This window comes from Panicum virgatum, chromosome 7K (assembly GCF_016808335.1).
Source record: "Panicum virgatum strain AP13 chromosome 7K, P.virgatum_v5, whole genome shotgun sequence".
In the NCBI taxonomy this organism is placed as follows: Eukaryota; Viridiplantae; Streptophyta; class Magnoliopsida; order Poales; family Poaceae; genus Panicum; species Panicum virgatum.
The window spans coordinates 43,926,554-43,953,628 of NC_053142.1; the positions used below are offsets into that span (position 1 = coordinate 43,926,554).

Sequence of the window (27,075 nt, forward strand, 5' to 3'; positions counted from 1 at the left end):
TAAAAGGATATTGAATATAATAGGGCTGCATATACATCCTACTATAATCCAAAGGTCTATAATAACAAGGATACGACCAGAACCATGGAGCGATCGGCTCAAAATTTGGCATAGCAACACAATTACCTTGATGTATGCGAGAATCCGATTGCTCACTAGATGTTGACGTTGACTTGGTACCCTTGGCTTCATCTGGCCGTTTCTTGTGCCTCTGAACAATTCCATCCATCTCATACTTGGCCAGGAGCTTTTTGAAGCTCGGCCTTGTTCTAAATTTGGTCGAGGAGGAATTTCCAGAATCACTGGTAGTACCGGTCAGACCGGTCTGGGGACCGGTCAGACCGCCCTGCGGACCGGTCAGACCGTTCGACGCACCGGTCCGACCGGTTAGATTGCTGCCGGTCTTATTTTCTTTGCGTTGCCCCCGAGTGTTAATGTCCTCGTTGAAGCTCGAGGAGTCTTGCTCTGCAGCACCCTTTTCTCATGCCTTTCCTCACCAACCACCACATTTTTCCCTTTAGCCGATTCGGCTTGATGCGGCCGAATCAATACTTTTGGATTTGACAACTCAAGTGTATGAACGGGAAAATGATTTTGATCAATTTGCATCGCAGAAATAACCAATCGTCCTTCATTTATAGCCGATTGTATTTGTCTACGAAGAACATTGCAATCATTAGCGGCATGAGAAAAAATATTGTGTAACTTACAATATGCACGCCGCTTCAATTCCTCCGCTGATGGAATAGTGTGAGAGAACTTAATCTTCCCAAGCTTTGCCAATTCATCAAAAATTCTATCACACTTTGTCACATCAAAGGTGAACTTAATCTCATCTTGCCGATTTTTAGAAATCGGCTTTAAAGAAGTACAAGTGCTGGGCTTATCACTAGATGACCATACAAATTCAGCAGCATATACTTCATTATCCTCATCGTCTGAAGATTCTCCTTGTAGCATATGTATACTAAGACGATCGGGTTTAAACTTAGACTCTTTGCTTCGGCTTTCTTGAGCCAAAGCCCTCTGCAACACTTGATTAACAGTTAGAAACTCATATCCTTCTAATTTTTCTTTAATATGAGACCTCAAACCATTAAAAGCTAATTCGGCAAGATCCTTTTCAGAAATAACCAAACTATAACATCGGTTTTTTGTATCTCTAAATCTTCTAATAAATTCAGCAACAGACTCATCATGCTTTTGCTTAACCGATGTTAAATGACATAGCCTCAACTCATTTTCACCATTATAAAAATGATCATGAAATTTACGCTCTAATTGTGACCATGTTTGCACAGAATTAGGAGCTAATGCCGAAAACCATGAAAAAACAGTGCCAGATAAAGACAAAGGGAACATTCTAATTTTCAAATGATCAAGACTACCATAAATTCCCATTTGCGCATTAAACTGACTAATATGCTCCCATGTAGTTCTACTATCCTCCCCAATGAATTTAATAAATTCAGGCACCTTGAAATTCTGAGGATATGGCATGGAATCAAAACTCTCAGGATAAGGCTTTTGACAGACTAGAGTTTTGTCTTTCAATTCTACGCCGAAAGTTTCTTTAAACATAACAGCCAAATCTTTCTTATGCTTCTCAAGTATTTGATTAAAATAAGAATCATTTGGCCTTTGAACATTGGTATTAGAGCTATTCGGCACATGTGGTATATGATTCGGTTGTATATATGGTATTTGCTGCAAATGTCCATTATTTGGCATTGAACCATATGAATAACCTGAACCCTGAGGAGGCATAGTGTATGAATTATTCATTCGGCTAAACCCAGCCGAAACATAAGGTACACTAGTAATTGGTTCAGGAGACGATGGATATGCAACTAAAGCTCCAGAACCGATCGGACCGATTGGAACCGGTCCTTCATGACCGGTCTGACCGGTCTGTGAGACCGGTCCGACCGCTCCATGACCGGTCTGACCGGTCTGCGAGACCGGTCCGACCGCTCCATGCGCGTGATACTGCTCTGGAGTTTTCTGACCATAAAAATTCATCGGCATGCCGTATTGAGGTGCATGTGCTGCCGATGATTCAAGATGCATAGTATTATGATAAAAAGTGCCATCAATATTAGGTCTAGGGGTACCACTATCATCAATCAAAGGTTGCTTGCCTAATGATTTATCAATCATATTTTGAACAGTAGCAAGAATTTTTTATTGACCATTAACCACCAATTGAGTAATTTGCTCTAAAGTAGGCGGTGTTGTAGCACTTAAAGTAGCACTTGATTTGGCTTGCTCAGCTTCATTCGAAAGAATGACAACCTCCTTGTCTTTAGAGATATCACCCTTCCGATTCTTGGAGAAGTGAGACAAGAACCACCGACGCTTTTCTTCAAGTTCTTTTTCCTTGCGCCGCTTGTTCTCCTCTTCACACTCCTTTATGAAGGCTTCATAAGCTTGACGATCCTCGGGCGGCAATTCATCAACAGACGGTCTGCTAATGTTATCGGGATCGATCTCACCAGGATTCGACAGCTTCACCATGGTAGTAGATGGAGTAGATTAGATCGGTTTTACAACCAAGATCTTTCTTCCCCAGCGGAGTCGCCAAAATATGTTGACGCCAATCTAGGGTCAACACACGAACGCGCTTGATCACGCAGCGAGCGACGGCACAATTTGCAGCGCCGATGCTCAGACTACCTTTACATGTAACCGGTCAGATCGGTTCGCCGGTGCAGAACGGCGAAATCCGACGAACGCTTGCCCGGGAGGGACCCTTTCAGGGCAAACGCACGCAGGGTTGTTCTAGGATCGGCAGGCCACCTAGAACGCCTTCAGACGTCGCGGAGACGAAGGAAGAACAGTAGAAAAGGGTTGGAATGAGCTAGGGTTTAGAGACAAAAGTAAAGGCAATAAACATAAAGAGAAGTAATGTATTGATGTATTTTGATCGATTGGATGTCTCAATCGGCCGTGACCTTTTATATTTATAGGGTGGGTGGACTTGTCCCGCAAGAAATCCTATTACAAGATCTAAATCTATGAAAATCTCTAGTGGTACTCGGACTCTGCTTGGACCGGTCAGACCGGTCAGACCTACCGGTCAGACCGGTCGGCTCCTGCCGAATCGGCTACATCGTCAAAGACCGGTCAGACCGCTTGGAGCGACCGGTCAGACCGATTGGTCTAGTCTGCTGCCAATTTTGGTCGTCAACAGATTGATTCGTCGTTTTCACCATTAATCGCCTCACCCTAATGAGCTGAGGTCTAAAAACATTCTCTTGCTACAGGAGCAAGCCAGCAGCTGCTTCAGAGGGTCCGGCGATTCGAGCAGCTGGCGGAGCTGGACACGTCCGACGTGGACGACACCACCACGACCGCCGAGGACACGGCAAGCTGCTGCCACGTCGAGGAGCTGGACCCAGCCGAAGAAGACGATGAAGGGGGGCACGCGCAGGAGCAGGATGACCCGCCCGAAGGCGAAGCGGGCTCGCTGCGCGCCGCCCACTGCTTCAAGAAGCTCCTCCAAGATTACTTTCGCGAGGGCCTGTCGTCGCCGCCGTGCCACGGCGGGAGGCCTGGCGACCCAGAGGAGGTGGAGAGGTCATTGCTGGAGACCGCCAGGGCGTGGCTGGACCTGGACGGGCGGCACAGCGCGCCGGGGCCGGACGGGAAGGCGGAGGTGGAGGAGATCGAGCGGCTCGGGCGGTGGAGGCGCCTCGGGGAGGACGAGCGGGAGCGGCTGGGCTGCGACGTGGAGGGCGGCGTATTCTGGTCCCTGGTGGAAGAGTTGGTCGACGATCTCTGTTGCGGACCGAGCAACGCTGCGGCATGAATGAAACCGTACCTGGATAGGAATAGGATGACGTGGATATAGAGTTATACTCGAGTCGACATGTGTTTCGTGTTGGGGATCTGGCATGATTTCTTTGAGCAACTTGAATATAGATTGATCTTCTCCTTTTCACTTTTTCATCATATAGGGAAATCTTCTTTCTCAATTTCAACATATATGAAAGAAGTGTTCCAGCAGATTGATTTTTTCCCCTTTCTATATGAAAAGGGAGACACGATGTCTCCCCTTTTTACTGGGGATTGGAGAGAAATTATTGGGGATTGAGAAAAAATAAAGGAGAAAGGGAGATGAAAAATCAATCTGCTGGAGTAGATTTTTTTAATATTAATCACGTATATTGAGAAAAAATGAAAAAGAAAAAAGGAAAAATCAATCTGTTGGAGTTGCTCTTACCCAATTGGAGATCGGCATTTTGCTCTGCCAACAAAGCTCAGCTGTAAATTCGAGGATCGTTCAGGATCAACTGTAAAGTAGTAAGGAAAGGATAAAAGTGTAATTACTTGGATCCGGACTGTAAATTTGGGATTCATCGGGAATACCTGGACGACCTTTTTTTCTCACCTGCATCGCACAAACTGAAACAGGGCGAAAACTATTGTTTTAAATAGCGGGTTATAGCGGTGCTATAGGGTGCTATAGCGACGCTATAGTGATTTTCACGAAGCTGCCGCTATGATCACTGCAGTACAAAATAGCGGGCTATAGCGGTACTAATAGCGTTTTGAGGATCTTACCGTTAAATTCTATAGTTCCCTATTTAAAACATGGCGAAAACACTTTGACCGTACTTTCATTCCTGAAATACTCCAGACTTTTAGCTTCAGGTACTTTTGGCTGGCTGGCTTGCAAAAATAAGCTTTCAGATATTTCCCCATCCGGGCCCCTCCCGAGGTACTAGCAAGCAACACTTTCGGTCTGGGACTCTGGCTGCTTCTTTGGTTTGACTGACGTGCGTGGCCCGCACGCACAGCCCGCTCCGCGCCGGGGGTAAGACCGTCCAGAGTGGAGGGAGCGAACGAAGTAGCAAATACACAAATACACTGTTTGACACGGTTGATACACTCCCTCCGCTGTGGTCAGCCTAACCAGACCCACTAGGCAGGTAGGCACTAGCAAAAGCTTTGCGGCGCCGCCGCCAGCTTCCGCACACACTCCTCCCTCCCCACCCCCTCGCCCGCGCCCGCCACCGTCGCCTTCCCAAACCCCGGCGCTCGATTCCATTGCCCTGTGCGCTGCAGCGACCCCTCTCCCGCTCCAGCGCGGCGCTACTCGGCTCCCCTGCCAGCTCCCACGGCCTTCTCTGCAGTCCGTGTTTCAACCCTAGGGTTTCGGGAGCTCGAGGCGAGGCCGCATGACGACTCGGGGAGCCAAGCGCGCCGCCACTTCCGACCCCGGCGCTCCCGATGTACGCATCTCCGCCCCCTCGGGCGCGCGCGATATGTGTTTTTTGTTTGTTTGTTTGGGGACATAAGTTGGGGATTTGGGGACTGTTTCCGGGTGATATTCGGCTCGCTGTACTGATTCGATCTGGTTGATTAAGAGGAGGAGTGACGCCATTGCGGTGGGGTTATTTAAGATAAAATGTTTATTTAAGTATCAAGTGCACGCACAAGCTAAGGAGTTGCTGCGCGCACTGTTGAATTTCTTGCAATCTGTAAGATATTTTGAGTTATGTAGATTCAGTAGTCAGCACCAGAGCCGAATCTTTTATCTTGGAAGAGAAAGCAGCGTCATGGCGAGTTCTACATCACAGGATCATTGCTAGCTTACAGTAAAACACTTCAGTGTTGGTAACTGAACCATATCGCTATTGGTTACTCCGTCTAGGAGAACCATCACAAGTCCAGAACTTGTAATTAAAGCTTGACCATTGCATATCAGTGTTAGCACGTTATACGCACAACCACTCTGATTTAGTAACTGGAACTTTGGTAGCTACCATCCGTTTCAAATAAGTTGTTTTCCTGTTGTTCTATATTCCTGCAGAATCTGCTTCTCTGTTATTCATTTCTGTCATTATAATGCTGCAGCTACCAAGTAAGAGAGTAATGGACGGACCCTCTTTTGATGTTCACAGGGCGGAGTCTTCCCATCAGCATGTGATGGCAGGACCCGCTACTTTAGATCCTCGACGGGCTGAGGCTGCCAGCAAACATGTCAGGGCACTCAATAACCAGTTTGTGAGGTCTGTTTCTTCACCTGCTAGCTTGTACTACTTCTCCTGTGTGCTATATCATGAGTATTCTTCTCCCGTGTGCTGTACCATATAATCAATAGTCTCATACAAGTCGTATCACCATCTGGGAATTGGTGCACGACCTACTAGGTCACATTATCATGGTCACAGTTTTCTCATGGCTAATGAGTATTAGATCTCTTGAGCATCCCTATTTCCTTCTCATTTTCGGTTTCCTTGGTGATTCTGTGGAGTATGAAGTCTTCATTAGATATCAGTGTATTTTATAACGAGAGAACAATTTTGGAACGGTTCTTGCTCATGTCATTTTCTGCTACATATACCTAAGAGTTATACTTAAATATTTATTTCTAGTTGAATGCATATTATGTACTCATATGGTGTTTGATTTTTTGGGCAGCTGGGTTCAATTGCAGCTGCAAAATCATCCAGCTGAACTTTGGGAGGATGGTATCAAAGATTACTTATCCCATGCTTCTGAAATAATGGTAAGCTTCACTGGCCGTAAATGGATGATATTTCTGTTTTTTCATTCATATAACTAATGCAACTAATATTGCTTTGGGAATATGCATATCATGTCCTATCGTAGCTTCTGATTGCTTACGAAGTGTATCACTTAAACTTTATTTCGCTTCTGATTGCAGACTTCCTTTTTACATTGTGTTTCTGTTGAGGATTTGATTTTTTTTACGCAATGATTTTTTTTTTACTTCCATTTATGTTTCAAACATTGCATAGGCAGCTGTATCCATATATTTTTTATGCAGTTAATAAGTTAGATTTCTCATTGTATATGCTTATACCATTGTTTGTCCATTAGGAAAAATTCAAGGATGTTGTCAACTGGCTTAGACAAAATCAAGCAGGTTCAAAAGTTGTTTCATCCCCAAGTCCGCAAACGGATGAGAAGACTAATCCACCAGCAGCAGATGATAGCAAGCTGTTGGGGCAGCCAAGTACAGATAACACACAAAAGGCTCCAGTGATGGCGTCTAGTTCTTCAGCTTTTCAGAGCTCAAGCTCACCAACACCAACCCTATTTCCGTTTCCTTCTAAGTCACAAACACCAGATTTCAGTGGTATCCCTACTCCCTAGTTTATATATCATACTGTGTTAAGTTTTACTGTAGATTTTCTTGCAGATGTCTATTGTATTTTCATATTGGTTATGTTGCAATTGTGTGCAGGTATGTTTGGTGATAAGAAGAACACATCTGGTGACAACAGTAAACCAGCTTTCCAGTTTAGTGGGAATGTCATTTTTGGTGACAAGAAGAACACATCTGGTGATAGCAGTAAACCACCTTTCCAGTTTGGTGCAAATAATGGCATATTTGGTGACAAGAAGAATACGCCTGGTGACAGCAGTAAACCAACTTTCCAGTTTGGTGTAAATAATGGCTTTTTGGCATCAAGTGCACCATCTTTATTCTCTACTTCAGCTGCCCAAAGTTTTAGCTCACAGTCTCCACCTCTGTTTTCAATGAATCAACAATCAGTTCTCTCAGGTACTTTTCTGATCTTGAATGAAATTGCTCCTCTCGTGTTGTTTATTTCACACATACGGGGTCTTAATGCATCGGATATTAATATATTTATGTATAGCCGTAATGCCTTGGTGAGCGTTTGGTGTCTTTCTCGATCTTTATTGCAATGTCATAGGGACGTCTATCCCCATGGGTCGAGGTTTTTTTATATATATTTTGTATATGTAGTAAGGTTTCTTTCCATTTTAGCAGTAAGAGTTTAGGACTGCAAATCATCAAACCAAGCAAAACTGTGTTATGCTTATTTAAATGTTCCGCGCTCACTGTTCTATTAGAATTTGACCGGTGCATGAACTCTTGGAAACCATTTATGTTCTTCCCAAAGGATTCCATAACACTGTGATGTACACTTCAACTTTTATGGAAATTGTGCTTTATATCATCGAAAGATCCGGTTTTCAGCAATACTGCCAAACCTCTCGATACACTTAGGTAGCAGCAAAACTTGCCTCTGTTACTCAATTTAGCATTTCATCCATCTCCCTTAGTTAAGAATATCATATATTCATATGGCACAGCAATGTACCATGCCTGCATGGACTTGTCTAAATGTCAAAGTTGCTACAATTTTCAGTTTGGCAAGTGTAACAAATACCACTTGCAATTTAGAAACACAATTGTAATTTGATTGATGTACACAAATTTGTTGTTTCCTATAATGCAACTTATGTCGCTTATATTGTGCTCTCTTATCCTGCTATTTGCATTTGAAATTATATGATAAGTAATTAATGTTGGCAGCACCTGATCAACCTGATTGTTGGTATCATATCCTTATTTTGTTTAGAAGACGACCCCTTCACCTGTGTTTGCACCTCATATCCTTATTTTTTTGCGTGGAACATAAACTTCTTGTTTCTTTATCAGGAAATCAAAATGCTTCTGAAGCTTCAGCTGATGCAGATGAAGGTAAGAATATAATACCTTAAATCCTGATTTTATGCCTGGGATTTGTGTCTTGAGTAATGCAAGTCGCACACCTCCTTAGTTTCCAATATTCTATACTCTTAATTTATGGTTTATCATGATCAGATGCCGAACCCGAGAAACCAAGCAGCCCTTCTGTAAAGAAGGCAGAAGAGAAAGGTATAGTTGTTGTTCATGAAGCCAAGTGCAAGGTGTATGTGAAGGTACCATTCTTTTTCATTTATCATCTTGCTTTCCTTCCTATGGGACTGTAATGCTTTCCTTACTTTGGGACTGTAATACCATGTAAATTTTGTTGACAAGTTGTTTCAGATTTTGCTTGACTAAATCTGTTTTCCATTCATGCAGCATGATGATGCTACCAAGGGTTGGAAAGACATTGGTGTTGGTCAACTCTCTATCAGAAGTAAGGAAGGTGCAGAGAAAGCTTCCAAAGAGTCCACTCCAACCATTGTTATTAGAAACGATGTATGTGTCCTTATCTGTTAATTTAGATTAATAAAAGTTAATTCATTTATATTCCTTTCTATGTATGCTCATGTTAATATCTATCCTTCTACTGCATGTCAACCTTGAAATTATCTGACGTGATATTATCAATATTCCAATCCACAAATGGTGTCTCCCCAACTTCTGTCCATGTTAAACAAGTCTAGTTTTCACAATGTGCTAATTGTCTTGTCAATTTGTTTTTAATTTGAGAAGTTTCCAGCAAATTTGTCTTGAAAATTACCTTTGTGGCAAGGCTGTGTTATAAATTTTCTTTTCACACTATTTGCAAGATTTACACTGCTTTAAGATTGTTTTGGGTATGGACAAAATACTAATGTTTTTAAATTGGCAACAGGTTGGTAAAATTCTCCTAAATGCGCTGATCTACAAAGGGATAAAAATGAATGTTCAGAAGAACACAGTTGCTTCGATTTTTCATACTTCGGTAAGTAATCAGAGACCATTGAACCACCACCAGCACGCACCCCTACACCTCCTAAAACTCAGAAAGTAAAACAGAAGACCATAATTCTTGTATATATTTTCAGGATGCACAGTCAGATGAATCAAGCAGTGGCGCAGTTGTAGCTCGGACATACTTGTTCAGGTTGAAAAATGAGGATGAGGCTACAAAGTTGTCAACAGCAATCAAAGAGAACGCGCCCTTGCACTGATTCTTGCAGCATGGATTACTATCTCACGACGCCTAAGCATCTGGCACGAGTTGTAATAGTAGAGGGTAACACCACCAATGGCCTCTGCAGCAGGCCAAAAGATGCCTTGCAGAGTTCTTTTTTGCCTATATAGTGCTTGCCTGTAACTTGTAACGTGTAAGACTGGCTGGTTGGCGATGTATTAGTACCTTTTTTTTCCTCACCTTATGTATCGTATATTGAGCATGGATAAGGTTATTGGGCATGCTTTGAGATTCGTCACCATGTCCATGTGAGCGGCAATGATAAGTCTGGGATGAAAATTTTGACTTCCTGCCTTCAAATATCCTGTTTGGTTTTCAGCACCCCGCCACCACCTACCCCATGCCACGGACCTCGGTTGACCTCGGCATCCTAAATTGCTCGCCATTTTTTTGAGGGGGGTAATTGCTCGCCAAATGGACTTCGTAGTTTCCTGATCGGCTGCAGGATTAGGCCTCGTTTGTTTTCACCGGATTGACAGCAGCATCTAATCAGGGAGCCTTCTTTCTTTCCCATTTCTCCAATTTTAGCGGAGGCTTGCTGCGATGCTGGTTGCCACTGCTCACCAGTAGCCAGCATCACGTTCTTATCGTCGACGCCGAGCTCCCTGACAGCACTCCACGACCGGCAGCGGATCGCGCTCGCCTTTCGGCACTGCGCGTTCAAGGCGCTGGTTCCGCACGGTCAGCCATTGCCGGTGCGTCGGTGCCTCGTGCTCGCCCTCTGCTCTGTCTCTACCGAGATGCTGCCCAGCTCACCGGTGGTCGGGCTTGTGTTGCAGGTGGCAGCCGGCGGCGGCGGATTTCTCGCAGAGGAGCGGCTGACCTGAGGCGTGAGGACGGAAAGGATCCCGATGCGGTGCTCGTCAGGCTCAGCCGGACATTGCCAGCTCCTCGCGACCTACGTATGACTCGCACCTGGCTGGGAGAGATTTCCAGCGATTTCACCATCCATCCCCATTCTTTCTAGCTATTGCTGTTCTTGAGTTCCAGCACCAGTGGCCCGATCGATCTTGTGCCATGATTGCATGATTCGGTTTTTTTCGAACAGTACAAACGCAGACGCATACAAATGCACACACTTACCTTCGAATACATGCACGCAACTGTACCCCCATGAGCATCTCCAAGACACTGATCCTCGAAATTAATATTAAAATTATTTTGACTACTTTAGTTTCATCCCTCAGTCCACTGTCAGTAACTCAGTACATCAGCTCCTACAGAATGGTAACTGCATTGAACAAAATCCGTCTCCGTTCATGAAAAATTCAGTATGTGCAACACTATTTAGATTCTTCGACCACTTTACATTCTTCTTTGCTCAAAACAAAAACAGTTTTTTTTCCAAACAATAAACCAAAAACATTTTACACCCCACAATGTGTAATCTAACGCGTGCGATCTCTCTTGAAGCGACCTGCATCGACGAAACGAAGGACCAGAAGACCAGTTGACAAACATGAAGCGGATGCAGTGCCCGCCGCTGTCGTTGTCGAGCACCTTCCACGCCAGCGCCTTATCGTACGACACCGGCCAGCTGAGGCCGTACACGCACAGGCCGCCGGGGGTGCACGCAAACCCCTGCTCCATGAAGCAGGCGCACTCCGCACACAGGTTCTTCCTCTCCTGGTCGTCGAAGGTCGAACACCTTCTCCATGGTGATGTCCTGGAGCGCCACCAGCGTCATCTCCAGCATGTTGAACCCTGACTGGTACGCGAACGTGAATACCAGTATGGCCTGCATGGAAAAGGTGTAGTCCTGAGTCCAGAGAAAAACAATCCTGAACGTGCAATGTCAAAGCAAAATTTTCAGATACCATGGAGCGGGAGTAGAGCACTGGTATGATGCGAAAGGGTTTTTAGCACTGCTTCACACAGCCGCTACCGTCTGCAGATTTGATGAGCTCGGCCCCAAAATGAAACCTGCATGCGGAACCAGCATCAGCAGAAACTCAAGAATTCAATTTTTTCTTTGAGGCAAAAGAATTCAAATATAAGCACTTGTAAGCTAGCAAGTAGCAATCACAGTTGACACAAATGGGTGCGCCTCCTTGCGTTCCTTTAAGCCACAAGATTTTTCGTCCTTCCTTGACTGTAAATATTTTTACTCACCTTGACATGCAAGTTTTTGAGTTTGATTGACTTCTGAACCTAAACTAAAGCAGTGTATTTGCAAAAAAATAGAGCAAGTTGCATCGTTTAGGGAATTCTCTCTTTGGATTATGATATATTTGATTTCCTGAGATACGGCGCACTTCTATGATAGCTGCTTGGAGTTGGGACAGAATAAGTGGTGTATAAATAGCAATTAGCATGCAGTATTTAGAGATATGACAGTCAGCATGCAGTGGTCAGATTTAGACACTAGCTATGACCATCAGCATGCGGTATGTAGATACTGGCATGAGCCAATGACCCAGTAGCAATCAAGATTCCTTGCAAACCATTTAAGTCTAATCAGTGCAGTCAGTTGAGAAATGCAAGTAGCAAAATGAAGAATGTAGGTTAGAAGCAGTAACTGGTTTCAGCAAGGCTGAAGGTGGAGCGTTGCATTCAGACACTATTTCCTCCTAAATAATATTGTCACTCATTGTCAGTTCCCGCAACATATATTTATCTTGATACAAATTGAGCTGTAACTGAAGATACCTCACTTTGGATTTTCATATTTATCATGTGAAGCTGGGAATAATTGTGGGTATCGGTTGGATTGAAGTGAGATCAACAAGGGAAAACAAAACAGGTAGGCAGCATAGGTTAATGACCTACCAAATACAAAACAGGAGAAGAATAGTTTTGTTACATGAAGACTAATGTTCAATATGCTTAAAGTGATCAGTGCATATCTCTTGCGACAGCATAAAAACTTCTCATGGGAGCTACAGGTAACATTCACCTAGTCCAAGGAAATTATGGAATTAGCCAAGAATCAATAATTCTAATATAGTGAAATTCCAATTAATGCTTAACTCATAGATTGACATTGCTCTAGTTGATTGCAAATTGCCATTTAGAGAAGTTTATCATTTCTCTTTCCTCTCATTTTATCACAATGTTCAGAGTCACTTGTTGAGGCTTTGAGCTACCTCTTGTGGCAGTCGGAGTAGAGAAGGCATTTCTTCCCTTAAATCAATTGCCCTTGTTTCTCTCCCCCCTAGCACTTCAGGATTCATAACAGCACTCCAGATCTGATCATGATAGGTTTAAGTCCTTCAGCAATTGGCAGAGCAACACATAAAATTCCATGCTTCACATCATAAAAGTCTGTTCATGTGTAGCACAGCAGCAATGAAGTTAGATTGGTTGCTTCATCTTCACACGAAAATGGGACTGTCAATACTGGACCATCCCAAATTCAGTGCTCAATTATCTCTCAGTTCATGCTCAGATATTCATCTTCAGATTCTGAAGCACCCATATCCTCAAGTAACTGATCTAAAACCCATAGCATCTGTCTCCTCAAGTAGCGTGGGATGCTCCCTTGATAGAAGGCATGGGCTCTTCCCTTCACATCAACCCAACTGCAACCAGGTGTCTTCACCATGCCAAGTTCCTTCATCCTTGACCTTACGCCTGCAACACAATCTGACAGACCAGCTGCATCGTAAATGCTACATAGAGTAACATAGTTGCTAGCATTGCCTTCTTCCAATTCAAATAGCCTATAAGCTGCAATCTCTCCGACATCGACATTATTATGCATCACACAAGCAGAGAGCAATGCTCCCCAGGGACTGGCACCAGGCTCCATAGGCATCTTCCTTATGAATCCAACAGCTTCTTCAATGGCGCCAGCACGCCCTAAGAGGTCAACCATACATGCATAATGGTCAGCAGTGGGCTCTACACCGTGAACTTTGCTCATCTCCTCAAAGATCCTCTGTCCATCACTCACAAGCCCTGAGTGGCTGCAACTTGACAGGATCGAAATGAATGTGATAGAATTTGGCTTCACCCCTCTGGACACCATCTCCTCGTAGACCCTCAATGCTTCATCCCCCATGCCATGGACACCGTAACAAGAAATCAGTGTCGACCAGCTCACCACATCCTTCTCCTTCATGCCTGCAAACACAGTCCGTGCGACTTCCACACGTCCACACTTTGCATACATGTCGACTAACGCATTCCCCACAGCAATGTCCGAATCAAAAGCGAGGCACCGCACCATCCTGCCATGGATCTCCCTTCCCTTCATCAGCTCCCCTTCCTTTGCACAAACATTGAGAACGCTCGGCATGGCGCGTAGATCATTCGCCATGCCCATGGCCTCAACCTGCCCCCTCCTGAAAAGATCCAGGGCCTCTGCTACCCTCCCCGCCCTCGCATACCCAGTGACCATGCAATTCCACACGACAGCATCCCTCTTCGGCATGTCGTTGAACACCCTCACGGCATCATCCAGCAGCCCAGCCTTGGCGTACATGTCCAGCAGCGCCCCCGAAACCACAACATTGGGGAATAAGCCGAGCCGGACGGCGAAGCCGTGGAGCGCGGCTCCAAGGACCGCGTCCCGGAGTTCCGCGCACGCGCGGGAGTGCGGCGGGCACGGCGTACCTGTCGGGTCGGTGTCCGGCGGCGACGAGGCGCGCGAGTAGCTCCAGTGACGCGCCGGGCGGGGACGCAGCGAGGAGGATGTTGTAGGCGTGCATGGACGGGGAGAGCATTCCATCGAACACCTTGCGGGCCCGACGGAGCTCCCCGCAGCGGCAGTAGAGGAGGACGAGGTCGGTTTCCAGGGTGGCATCCGGAAGGCAGTCGCCAACCAGGGCCCGCGCGTGGAGCTGCGTCCCGGGGGAGAGCGCCCCCAACGCAGCGCAGCGCCGGAGGAGGGCCGACAGGCTGCCGGTGGTGGGCAGCGGCATTTCGATCGACGGCCTCCGTGTACGTTGTACGAGGACGTCGCTGTTGCTGGGCGCCGACGAAGCTCCAGCGGCGCGCAGATAGAACTCTGGCGCGGCGAACCGGAGGCGGGTTGCCTCCGCGGTGGCGGCAAGGAACTGGGGGCGGAGCCGCGGAGGGCCTCTGCAGCGGCGGCGCGGAACTGGGGGCGGAGGGCCTCTGCGGCGGCGGTGCGGCGGACCGGGGCCGGCGTGCCTTCGGGGCAGCGGCGCTGTGGACCGGGGGCGGGGCCCCCGCGACGGCGCGAGGCGGACCGGGCTCTCCGCCGCGATGGCACGAGTCGGACCGGGGGCCGAGGGATCCGGGCGAGCCCACCTGTACCCATTATTAAAAAAAAAATACCAAGTATATATGTGTATTGAAAAAAATAACAAGATGACATCCAGCCCATTTTCTTTCTTAAAATGGGCTAAACAGCTAAAAATCAGCCCACTAACTAGCCTAGACCTCTCTCTATTTTGATCTTCCAACTTTAATATGTCGATTATTTAGTACGTTTACTATCTTATATGTTGAAAAATTTACTTTGGGCTATCAAATTTTTTTTATTTTGCACTACTTTAAATTTTGAATATGCACCTCCCAAATTCTGGACCGCCCTCCACGATGAACTGGGGGCGTCTGGAGTTGGAGGGCGGGCGAGCTGGGACGGCAGGCCGAGCAAGCGCATGAGCAGATGCAAAACATGAAGAAGAAAGGAGGAAGATTGGTTTGGTGGCGCGTCGGACCCACAAATGGTAATGGTCAAATAAAATGTCTATCATTCTATCTATCATTCTATCCCTTCGACCAAATAAGAAATGAAGCCGTTCTATCTTTCCAACCAAACAACTCTACCAGAACCGCTCCATTCTAAATATCAAGTGCAAAGAAATTGCAAATGGTGCGAAACTACTAAAAACCTAGTAATCTACAATTGCTTCTATGGATGATGCTAATATTCTATAAAGAAGTTGGTAAATTTCATGTTTGTCACGTACTAGTGCAAATGCACATGAAATTTGTCATTTTTGTAACTATTATATTAGATCGAGTTAGCACCTCAATTTCACGGGCGTAGGACCACCCTCCCTCATGGCGCTCGGTCCTCATTTTCCGGCGGCACGTATGTTCAGAAATGAGCAAAAAATCACACATAAAAAGGGTACGGACATCCGCATGGTCGTGCACTATTTCAGAGCGCGAAGTGATCTTTAGTCTAGGACAATAAATATCGACCCGTGATACCTGATAACAACCGTTCGCGGCATGCAGGCATATACTGGTAAAAATCAAGATTCTCTGTCAATGGAGATGCTAGATGGAGTGCCCCAACGCGCTGAACAGTCATGGTCAGAACATAACCTAATTTCACCTGAGGGAGAACTGAAAATAAGAACTTGGGCTACCCTTTACTTTCTCAGAAGCAGCAGATAGAGCTGCAAGCGAGCAGAACTTGGACTGCACTTCTGGGTGCAGAATTTCTGCTACAATCTGGGTGCATCTGTGTCGCCATTTGCAACATTGCAAGTACCATTTGCTGTAACTTACCTTTCATTGAAACAAGGCTGTGAGCTGCGCTGTAACTTACCTTTCATTGAAAGAAGGCTGTGAGCTGCGAGTGGCCCTGATGTTCTCTTGGTCAGCCTGCAGAACATTTCTTCCACCTGCAGCGCCTAAATTGTCACGCAAAATCTTGTGCTGATCGCTGGTCCATACAGGTTGAAACAAAATTACGGTCGTTTTCCCTTGAACTCGGGTCGAGTTGGTGGCCCATCGTTGTCTCGCGGGCCGGAGATTCGCAGTCAATCAGTCGAAAGCGTGCAGTAGCATGTTCAAAAAAGAAACGAGCTTAGTCCGAGAAACGGAAGGCGCGGTGATCAGTAAGCCGTGACATTGCGGCCAATTCAGAGTCTTTTTGCAGATGATCTTATCATTCTTTCTGTAACAGGCGCTACTGAACTTTCATCTGCCGCAGATTCACGGTCAACTCGTTGCCACAAAACATACAGAAAATAGCTTATTTCTCGTTGAGAATTAGATCAGAAGCAGAGGCCGGATGCATTCTGCCAGCGTCTGAAATCGTGAGCCCCTGAGCCGACAAGGTAGCAATCTGTTCGAATTTAGGTTCAGAGCAAGCATTTTCGTAGATGAAACCAACGAACCAGCAGGGTATCCTATCCTCCTCGTGAGGCCAGCTGACGTGCATGTCTGCCCGTAACGTGTACGCTGCAAGTCACTTGAGCCGTTCAGCGCATCACCTCACCTCACACTTCCCTCTCGGCGAAGCCTCGGCTGCAGTGCGCTCCTGACGCCGACCGGAGCGCAGGCCTCGCTGAAACGGACGCCGGGCGACGCGATGGACACGGCCGATCCCTGCCAATGCCATGCCATGCCGTATTGGAGGCTCTGGGGCCGACGGCGATTTTTGTTCTGACCCCCACCGCCTGAATTGACGCCGGGGTTGGACGCGACCGAGGCAGGCCACGCCAAGGGGCGACAAAAAACTGAAAACTGACGCGAGGAAGAAGCGCTGAAAAAATTTAGGTGAACAGTTACTGTGGACATTGAGACGCATCAGGAACGGGGTTGGCCGCACGAGCACGTCGGCGCGGTGCCGGCCGGCCTGCCGGCCCCGTCACCCGACGGCTGCGGGTTGCCTCGCCGATTCAGGCCATGATTTTTGGTTAGATTCTTGCTCGGAGCTCGTCGAGGGGAGGAGGACGGCTCGTCTGAAGAGGGGCTCCCACTGTTTGCAACTGCCCCACGTGAGAGTGAGGGTACAGAAACCTACCGAATGGGGGTACGGTGGGTGTTTGGCCCCCCTGCTCCAAATCTAGGTAGTACGTTGAACGGCCAGTAGACACCGCGGTGTCCCCTTAATAATGGCGCAAACTTTGGTACGAAGCAAAGGGAAATTCTGTGCTAATCATGAGAATCCATCATGTTCCTTGTCATTTCAGTGGTGCCAATGTCCCAATTCCCAGCCTGAATCATATGCTCTCGAGACCATCTGCCATGAACTGTTGCTGGGTTCAGTTCAGCCTACCATCCTACAGAAGAAACTTGTTCGTTGCTATTGACCCTTTTATAATCTCGTACTACTTGGAATGGACACTTGACTAATCCATCTCTGCCATGGCAATTAGCACGCCGTACTTAAGCGCCTAACCGTCGTCAGTGAAGGGACACTACATTCTCCGCTCGCGGTCTCGCGTGGGCTCCCACGTCCAAGAAACCGTCACCGAAAGTCCGCTCAGCCAAACCGCACCGTCCGTGCCGCCGCTCCGGGCCGGCCGATAAGAATCCGTCCCTCCGCCGCAAAGCCAAGCAACTTCCACTCCAAACGCAACGCAAACTCCCGAGGGGGGCAAGGGACACGGTCGCGGAGCTCCCGCGCGTATGGCAGCGCCGGACACGAGCAGCGTCGTCGCCCGGCGGCGGCGAGCGGAGCTGTGCGCGGCGGCCGTGTTGGCGGCGGACGCGGCCTCGTGGTGGTGCGCGGTGGCGCTGGTCGCGCTCGTGCTGCTGGGCGCGCTGCGCGCGGAGACCGCGGGCGGCGGCGGCGACGACGGCGTGGACCGGCGGTTCAGGGGCCCGCGGCTGGGCGGCCCCGCGGCGCGGCCGTGCGAGGAGGTGTACGTGGTCGGGGACGGCGAGACGCTGCACAGCATCAGCGAGAGGTGCGGGGACCCCTTCATCGTGGAGCGGAACCCGCACATACACGACCCCGACGACGTCTTCCCGGGGCTCGTCATCGCGCTCAGCCCCACAAAGGACGCCTGAGCTCTGCACGGGCGGCGTCGCGCGGCGCGTCCTGCACCCACGGTTCGCGTGCGCGCAGCGGGGACGGGAGGGCAAGAACTCGAAGAGTTCTTCTCGTCTTTGTTGCTTTCTGGATCCTTTGTTTAGTTTGCCTGCACCTCGAACCGATCCTCGTGTTCTTGACAGTATCGATCTCTGTTCTGGAGGAGAGGAAACGGTAAGCTCTAAGCTGCGTATACACAAAATCACAAAAAAAAACTATACTTGAAGTCTTGAAGGAACCAGCTCTATGTTTTATTTTACTATTTTTTTCCTTGTATTCTTTCAGGGTTTTGCGGTTCAGGTGTTCTCATCATGTTTGTCTCTTCAAAACTCAAATGGCTAGTTTTCTTGATGTTCTTAGTTGTAGTTGTATCCACTGGCGGACCGCTTTGGCGGCGAAACTGGGCTCCGGCCCCCCCTTGCCCAAAAGAAATTTTCAAACTATATCTCTGCAGTCCATAAAACTTAAGCCCAGTAGTTCACGAATGGGTCAACGCTGAAACAAAAAAGCTAGCGAAGCCCATAAAACGAAGCTATATATCATATATATATATATATAATGTCATTTCTGTCGTCAGCTATATGTCACTTGGATTTTTTTTTAAATTGCCCCCTACATTTTGCTTCACGGTCCGCCACTAGTTGTATCTAGGCCGTTTCTTCCTTTTCCCTTATGTTTTGGCGTGAGGTCAGGTACATTCCGTAAAACTCTTCTCCTCCTCCTCGATGAAATGATTGCCTCTTATAATTTTTTGCCGCGCTTACGAATTAATCCATCGTGGTCAACATAAGTTAATTTCAAAGTTTGGAAAACCGATCCAGTGCATGGATCCGTTTTAATTCTGGTTGGAGTACAAGTGCCTTTTGCGTGACCAAGAGTCTCTTGTAGCTCTATTAGTGTTATATTGTGATCCAAATTTTGATGGGAGATTGTTGGAATTTGGGCTTGGCCCATTAAGACTCATGTGGTGCAAACTTTTAATCCCACATTGCTAGTAGAAGTTGAGGAGACCACGTGACTCTCCTATATATCTAACACATAGGCTTCACCGGAGAATATCAATCCTATTATTCCTCTTATAAGCCGCCGCTAGGCGTTGTACACAAACACCCGATATAGTGAAGTTCTTGCTGGCTGGCGCCCGTGGTTTTTACCCTTCGCATTGGAGGGGTTTTCCACGTTAAATTCTCGTGTCTTTCTATGGTTTGATCTTTCTATTTTTCATCGTTTTGTTCGCCGTCGCTTCTAACAAGTGGTACCAGAGCCGTGGTTTCAAGTTAGGGTTCCGTGATGGCGTCGATGAAGTATGATCTACCGATGTTGGACTACAAGACAAGGTTCTCGCTGTGGCAAGTCAAGATGAGAGCTATTCTGTCGCAAACCAATGATCTTGATGAGGCGCTGGAAAAATTCGGGAAGAAAAAGAAGGATGAGTGGACCGATGAGGAGAAGCGCAAGGACCGTAAGGCTCTTTCTCTTATTCAGCTTCATCTATCTAATGATATTCTACAAGAAGTGCTGCAGAAAAAGACTGCTGCAGAATTGTGGCTAAAACTGGAATCGATCTGTATGTCGAAGGATCTTACCAGTAAATTGCATATGAAGTTGAAGCTGTACACGCTTAAGATGCAGGAGGGTGATTCAGTGATGGGTCACCTATCTGTCTTCAAGGAGATCGTTGCTGACCTAGGGTCGATGGAGGTTAAGTATGAAGATGAGGACTTAGGTCTTCTTTTATTATGCTCTTTGCCAAGTTCTTATGCAAGTTTCCGTGACACCATACTATTAAGCCGTGATGAACTAACCCTTGCGGAAGTTTGTGAGGCACTCCAGTCTAAGGAGAAGATGAAAGGCATGGTGCAGACAGATGGCTCGTCCTCTAGGGGCGACGCTTTGCATGTCAGAGGCAGATCAGAGCAAAGATCCTCAAGTGATAACAACGATCGTGGCAAGAGCAATGACGGTAGAGGCCGCTCCCAGTCCAAAGGTCCCAAGAAGAAATTCTGTAAGTATTGCAAGAAGAAATCTCATATGATTGAGGATTGCTGGAAATTGCAGAATAAGGAGAAGAAGAAAAATAAATCTGATGGTAAGGCTAGTGTTGCTTCTGCTGGTGAAAACTCTGAGTCAGATTGTTTGGTTGTCTTTGCTGGTTGTGTTGCTGGTCATGATGAGTGGATTCTTGATTCTGCATGTTCTTTTCATATCTGCACTGATATAGATTGGTTCAGTTCCTATGAGTCTTTGCAGAACGGTGATTTTGTGCACATGGGAGATGATAACCCGTATGAGATTATTGGCATTGGCTCTGTTTAGATCAAGGCCCATGATGGCATGATTCGCATACTGAAGAATGTAAGGCACATACCAGGGATGAAAAAAAATCTGATCTCGTTGAGCACACTTGATAAAGAAGGACTCAAATACACCGGTTCAAGTGGAGTTGTGAATGTATCTAAAGGTTCTCTTGTATGTTTGCTGGGTGATCTCAATCCTTAAAATTTATATGTTCTCAGAGGTTGTACTTTGCATGGTTCTGTTTCTGCTGCTAATGTTGCTAATGCTGAACCTAGTAAGACTGACCTTTGGCATATGCGTCTTGGACACATGAGTGAATTCGGTATGACAAAATTGATGAAGAGAAACCTGCTGGATGGCTGCATTCTGAGTGGCAAGAAGTTCTGTGAGCATTGTGTATTTGGTAAGCATAAGAGGGTCAAATTCAATACCTCTGTTCATACCACAAAATGTACACTTGATTATGTTCATGATGATTTGTGGGGTCCTTCATGTAAGCCTTCATATGGTGGTGCTCGTTATATGCTTACCATTATTGATGATTACTCTAAAAGAGTCTGGCCTTATTTTCTGAAAAGCAAAGATGATACTTTTGCTACTTTTATAGAATGGAAAGTTATGATAGAAAGGCAAACTGAGAAGAAGGTCAAGGTGCTTCAAACTGATAATGGTGGAGAGTTATGTTCGGATGCTTTTGATGATTATTGCAGAAAAGAAGGCATTGTTAGGCATCACACCATACCATACACTCCTCAGTAGAATGGTGTGGCAGAGCGTATGAACAGGACTATCATCTCGAAGGCTCGTTGCATGCTGTCCAATGCCCATATGAACAAGCGTTTTTGGCTGAGGCTGCTAATACAGCATGTTATTTGATCAACAGATCGCCTTCTATTCCACTCAACAAGAAGACTCCTATTGAGATATGGTCTGGTACACCTGCAGATTATTCACACTTGAGAGTTTTTGGCTGCACTACTTATGCTCATGTTGATAATGGAAAATTAGAGCCTAGAGCTATTAAATGTCTGTTTCTTGGTTATGGTTCGGGAGTCAAAGGATATAAATTGTGGAATCCTGAAACTAGAAAGACTTTCATGAGCAGAAGTGTTGTTTTCAATGAATCTGTGATGTTTACTGACAGTTTGTCCACAGATGATGCTTTAGTTGAGAAATTGCAGTCACAAGTTAGTGTGCAGGTGGAGCTTATGGATGACCAGAAAAATGAAGTTGTTGGTAATGATGTTTCAGATAGTGTTCCTGATACTGTTCAGCACTCACCTCCAGTTTCACAGTCTGATTTGCAGCATGAGGAGGATGTAGATTTACCTATTGCTCTTCGCAGATCAAAGAGGAGTTGTGGACCTCCAAACCGTTTAATTGAGGAGTGTAATCTGACTTATTATGCTTTGAGTTGCGCTGAACAAGTGGAGGATGCTAGTGAGCCAGCAACATATTCTGAAGCCATTGATTCTGTTGATAAGGAGAAGTGGATCTCAGATATGCAGGAGGAGATGCAGTCTCTTGAGAAGAATGGCACATGGGAGATTGTAAGCTTGCCTGAGAAAAAGAAGACTGTTCGCTGCAAATGGATCTTCAAGAGAAAGGAGGGTTTGTCTTCTAGTGAGCCTCCAAGATTTAAGGCAAGGTTAGTTGCAAAGGGTTTCAGTCAGATTCCTGGTATTGACTATAATGATGTGTTCTCTCCAGTTGTGAAGCAGCTCAATTCGGACTTTCTTTAGTATTGTTGCTATGCATGATCTTGATCTTGAGCTTGAGCAGTTAGATGTGAAGACTGCATTTTTGCATGGAGAGCTTGAGGAGGAAATTTACATGGATCAGCCAGAAGGATTCATAGTGCCAAGCAAAGAGAATTATGTTTGCAAATTAAAGAAGTCCTTGTATGGTTTGAAACAGTCTCCTCGTCAGTGGTATAAGAGTTTTGATTTATTTATGTTGTTACATGGTTTTAAAAGATCTGAATATGATAGCTGTGTTTACATTAAGATTGTTGAGGAATCACCTATATACTTGCTGTTATATGTTGATGACATGCTTATTGCTGCCAAGAGCAGAAAAGAAATCACTACAGTAAAGAAATTGTTGAGTAGTGAATTTGATATGAAGGATCTTGGTGTTGCTAAGAAAATTCTAGGTATGGAGATTATTAGAGATAGAAAATCTGGTTTATTTTTTCTTAGTCAGCATAATTACATTAACAAGGTTCTTCAGCGTTTCAATATGCATGATTCAAAGTCAGTTAGTACTCCTATTGCTCCTCACTTTAAATTGTCAGCTGCTCAGTGCCCTAGTTCTGAGGAGGATGTTGAATACATGTCAAAAATCTCATATTCTAGTGCTATTGGTTCTTTGATGTATGCCATGGTTTGCTCTCACCTAGATTTATCATATGCTATGAGTTTGGTTAGCAGATACATGTCTAATCATGGTAAAGAACACTGGAAGGCAGTTCAGTGGATTTTCAAGTACCTTAGAGGAACAGCAAATTCTTGTTTGAAGTTTGGGAGAACTGATCAGGGACTCATTGGTTATGTGGATTCAGATTATGCTGCTGATTTGGATAGGCGCAGGTCACTCACATGTTATGTGTTCACTGTTAGCAGTTGTGCTATGAGTTGGAAGGCTACTTTACAGCCTGTTGTTGCTATGTCTACCACAGAAGCAGAATATATGGCTATTGCTGAAGTATGCAATGAGTCAGTTTAGCTGAAAGGTTTGTTTGCTGAGCTGTGTGGAGTTGATTCTTGCATTGATCTATTCTGTGACAGTCAAAGTGCTATTTGCCTCACTAAAGATCAGATGTTTCATGAAAGGACAAAGCATATTGATGTCAAGTACCATTATGTTCATGATGTTATTTCACAAGGTAAATTGAAGGTATGCAAGATCAGTACTCATGATAATCCAGCTGATATGATGACTAAACCACTTCCTGTAGCTAAGTTTGAGTTTTGCTCAAGCTTAGTTGGTTTGACAGTTTAGCCCAAGAGGCTATTTGGCGCCAGAAGTTCTGTTCTTTGTTGTGTACAGGTGATGATTTTGATATGCTACAAGAAGGAATTTGTCTCAAGGTGAAGTATGTTATATTGTGATCCAAATTCTGATGGGAGATTGTTGGAATTTGGGCTTGACCCACTAAGGCCCATGTGGTGCAAACTTTTAATCCCACATTGTTAGTAGAAGTTGAGGAGACCACGTGACTCTCCTATATATCTAACCCATAGGCGTTGTACACAAACACCCGATATAGTGAAGTTCTTGCTGGCTGGCGCCTGTGGTTTTTACCCTTCGCATTTGAGGAGTTTTCCACATTAAATTCTCGTGTCTTTCTACGGTTTGATCTTTCTATTTTTCATCGTTTTGTTCGCCGTCGCTTCTAACAGTTAGGCTACTAACTCAAAAAAAAAAGAGCCTAACCCCAAAGCAAGTGGCACTTGGAGTCTCTTGTAGCTCCTTCCGTTCCTAAAGAAATAACGTGAAGTCTTCTTAAACTCTAATTAGTTTTGTCCTGAACAAACATAATGATCATATGCTTGTTGCATTGGGGTGACAGGCTGGAGCAGCTGTTGAATCTTGAACGGCTATTGACTTCATTTGCTCAAGCTCAATTGCTCCACCAGGCACCACTTGCCGATATTGCCGTGCACTCAGACGAGAACACAGAGCTGCCGCTTTTGGGCCGTCTCACTCTCGATATCAGCCAGCCAGGGCCCATATGTAATGGGTGGAACGCTGCTGCTGCGAGCGACACGGCCCATGTGCGGCGGGCTGCTGAAGACTCGTCGCCTAGGGATGAAAGCGGGTCGCACGGCCTGCAACAAGGAACTGTTAGAGCCAGCACACGACTTATGGGCCGCATGTGAGGGCAGCCCAGGCGCCCGTTAACATTTTCTCCACGAAGCGAACCTTGGCAACCGACCGGCACCTTTTTCATTTTTATATTTTTTTAAAAAATAAAATTTCAAAAATATATGTCGAATAGGGAAATTTTCAAAAATGAGTGCCTGTCGACAGGGTGGCTGTCCTGGCGCCTAAGGCGCATTAAACAGTGAACTTGTAAAATTGATATAAAATTGTAGAAAAATTGGAAAAATACAAAATCAACTGTTCTGGATTCTATGAAACAAGATCTACAACTTTTGTTACATAAAGTTTTTCATTTGATCAATGTATCTAAATAAAAAAAATAGTTCTTGTACCTAGAAAAATCTGAAATAATTCATTTGGTCTAGTTGTGCTTATCTAAAATTTACCAAACTTTTTTTTATATCTCTTAGGAAATAAAATAATGGTACTGTAAAAGTTATGGCTTCTAATACTCAGCATAACAACATGGATAAATAACTCATTTAAACTAGACATATTGCAAGATCTAATTTAAAAACTTATTCTAGAAATGTTTTCTGGTCCTACCAATTTTGTACAAGTCTATTCTCACCATATGCAACACTTTGGCCAAAGATGACATGCATCCAAAGGATGGATCTTGATATTTAAATAAAAGTGCATTAAACTTGTATTTAAAATAGAGCAAGATACATTGATCAAATGAAAAACTTTATGTAATAAAAGTTGTAGATCTTGTTTCATAGAATCCAGAATAGTTAAGTTTGTGTTTTTTCGATTTTTCTACGATTTTATATCGATTTTACAAGTTCACTGTTTAATGCGCTCTAGGCGCCAGGACCTAAATGTAATTTTTTTTTACATTTAGGTCCTGTCGCCCACCCATTAGAGGGGCGACATGTACCCATTTTTGAAAATTTCCCTATTTGGCATATATTTTTGAATTTTTTTTAAATATAAAAATAAAAAAGTCCAACCAACCGGGCCATCGTGAGGCCCACAGCCACGGCTCAAATTCGAGCCCAAGTTCCATGGCCGTTTGCGGAGTAGTAGTACAGGCGTGGAATTGCACGAGCTCGACGAGCGAGCGGCGAGCCGGCGAGCGGTCACAGCCTCACAGGCCCCGTCGCTCTCCGCATTCATCTCTCCACGCCAAGCGCGTGCGTGGACGAACAGACTCGGCAATGCATGATTGAGCTGCGTATGGCTGTGCCTGTACGCATCCCCAATAATTCCGGACGATTTCAATGGAGCACCTGTTGCGGACGCTTCATTCGGACAATGATTTGTTGGGGGGCACGTGAATGCGCGGGTAACATGGGGCACCCTGGGACTGCTGAGAGAGCTTGATGATCCGTGCTAGCCGCTAGTATTTTCTTTCCGGTTTTCAGATTCCAGTGATAGTTTCAGAAGAAAAAAAGAAGAAGATTCAGTGACAGTGATGATACGTGCGCTGAAATCCTCATCAGGATGGTGCCGGCCGTGTCTGAATCTCTGGCGCCATACCAATGCTGACAAAAGGTTATTAGGTGGATCGTCTGTTCGTTCCTACCTCGCTCGTCGCTGGATCAGTGCTGCCTGGCCCCGTTTAACCGCCGTACCCACCCTCGTCCTCTTCAAATAATTGAGATCAGAGCACGGGAAAAGACGCACTGTCAATGCAAAAACTAACTGTGTTAAAACAGCTCAGAAGTTTTGTGTTGGCAGAGAACTTTGTATACGGACAAAATTGTTTCAATCCGAAAACAAGAATTTCTTGTCCCTGTCCTGGAGGCTGTCCGTTTCAACGATGAGCCATGTGGATGGCCCCGTAGGTTCCAAACTGAAATCGTCCTTTGGGGAACTGCGGTGGTTGGGAGAGGTGGATCTAGGCTCCAGCAGCGCGAGGGACGTGCCATGTTTCTTGTCTGCCGCGAGCCATGATTTGTTACCTGACTGCTCCGCTCGAGATGCAAGGTAGAGGATTTGGCCGCTGCGAATATTCCCCAAAAACTGAAATGCGAAGAGGAACCGAAGAAGATCTGGACAGTAGCTGATGACCGACCAGTAATCCATGATGGCATATCATGCCTGCGGAGTACTAGCTACTGCAGCTGGGATTTTCAGATTTCGATGTGAGATACTTAGGCCTTATTTGATTTTTTCAGTTTAAATCATAAGTCCCATCACATCACATGTTTATACACTATTTAGGAGTACTAAACATAGACTTATATAAAACTAATTACATTAGTCGTGACTTAATGACGAGACGAATCTATTAAGCCTAATTAGTCTGTGATTTGACAACTAATTGCTACATTAAACATCCACTAATCGTGCATTAATTATACTTAATAGATTTGTCTAGTGTCCTAATAGCAAACTATGCAATTAGTTTTATATTAAATTGGTATCTGAATATTCAAATTAACATTCGAACATTCGATGTGACAGCAACTTAAAAATCAAACGAGGCCTTATAGAGATGTGACTGGGCAGCAGCAGCGCACACTGTTGCTCTCAGTCATCGTGTCGACATATTCC

The 27,075-nt window shown here is 45.4% G+C and overlaps 2 protein-coding genes and 1 pseudogene across 3 annotated transcripts; 2 read left to right on the plus strand and 1 right to left on the minus strand.

The window, feature by feature from the left end:
- The first annotated feature begins 4,895 nt into the window (after window positions 1-4,895).
- LOC120641505 (nucleoporin NUP152-like) lies at window positions 4,896-9,980 on the plus strand. Of its 2 annotated transcripts, none has more exons than XM_039917674.1 (10): window positions 4,896-5,237; window positions 5,863-6,017; window positions 6,430-6,517; window positions 6,853-7,111; window positions 7,220-7,540; window positions 8,447-8,488; window positions 8,612-8,709; window positions 8,855-8,974; window positions 9,354-9,443; window positions 9,547-9,980. In XM_039917674.1, exons 1-10 carry the CDS (start codon window positions 5,184-5,186, stop codon window positions 9,670-9,672), a joined length of 1,353 nt encoding a protein of 450 aa, XP_039773608.1. In that variant the 5' UTR covers window positions 4,896-5,183; the 3' UTR covers window positions 9,673-9,980. The 2 variants fall into 2 exon arrangements, with proteins under 2 accessions (XP_039773608.1, XP_039773610.1); XM_039917676.1 differs by having other exon boundaries at window positions 4,959-5,237; window positions 5,910-6,017.
- A 1,210-nt stretch (window positions 9,981-11,190) lies between these two features.
- On the minus strand, window positions 11,191-14,904 carry LOC120641506 (annotated as a pseudogene).
- A 2,889-nt stretch (window positions 14,905-17,793) lies between these two features.
- LOC120643083 lies at window positions 17,794-18,735 on the plus strand. The gene has a single exon (XM_039919612.1). It carries the CDS (start codon window positions 17,979-17,981, stop codon window positions 18,360-18,362), a length of 384 nt encoding a protein of 127 aa, XP_039775546.1. The 5' UTR covers window positions 17,794-17,978; the 3' UTR covers window positions 18,363-18,735.
- Window positions 18,736-27,075: the final 8,340 nt, after the last annotated feature.

Coding starts and splice junctions, on each gene's coding strand:
- LOC120641505 (XM_039917674.1), top strand. CDS start 5,184: ATGACGACTCGGGGAGCCAAGCGCGCCGCCACTTCCGACCCCGGCGCT. Junction 6,018..6,429: donor CTCAATAACCAGTTTGTGAG/GTCTGTTTCTTC, acceptor TTTTTTGGGCAG/CTGGGTTCAATTGCAGCTGC. Junction 7,541..8,446: donor TCAACAATCAGTTCTCTCAG/GTACTTTTCTGA, acceptor TTTCTTTATCAG/GAAATCAAAATGCTTCTGAA.
- LOC120643083 (XM_039919612.1), top strand. CDS start 17,979: ATGGCAGCGCCGGACACGAGCAGCGTCGTCGCCCGGCGGCGGCGAGCG.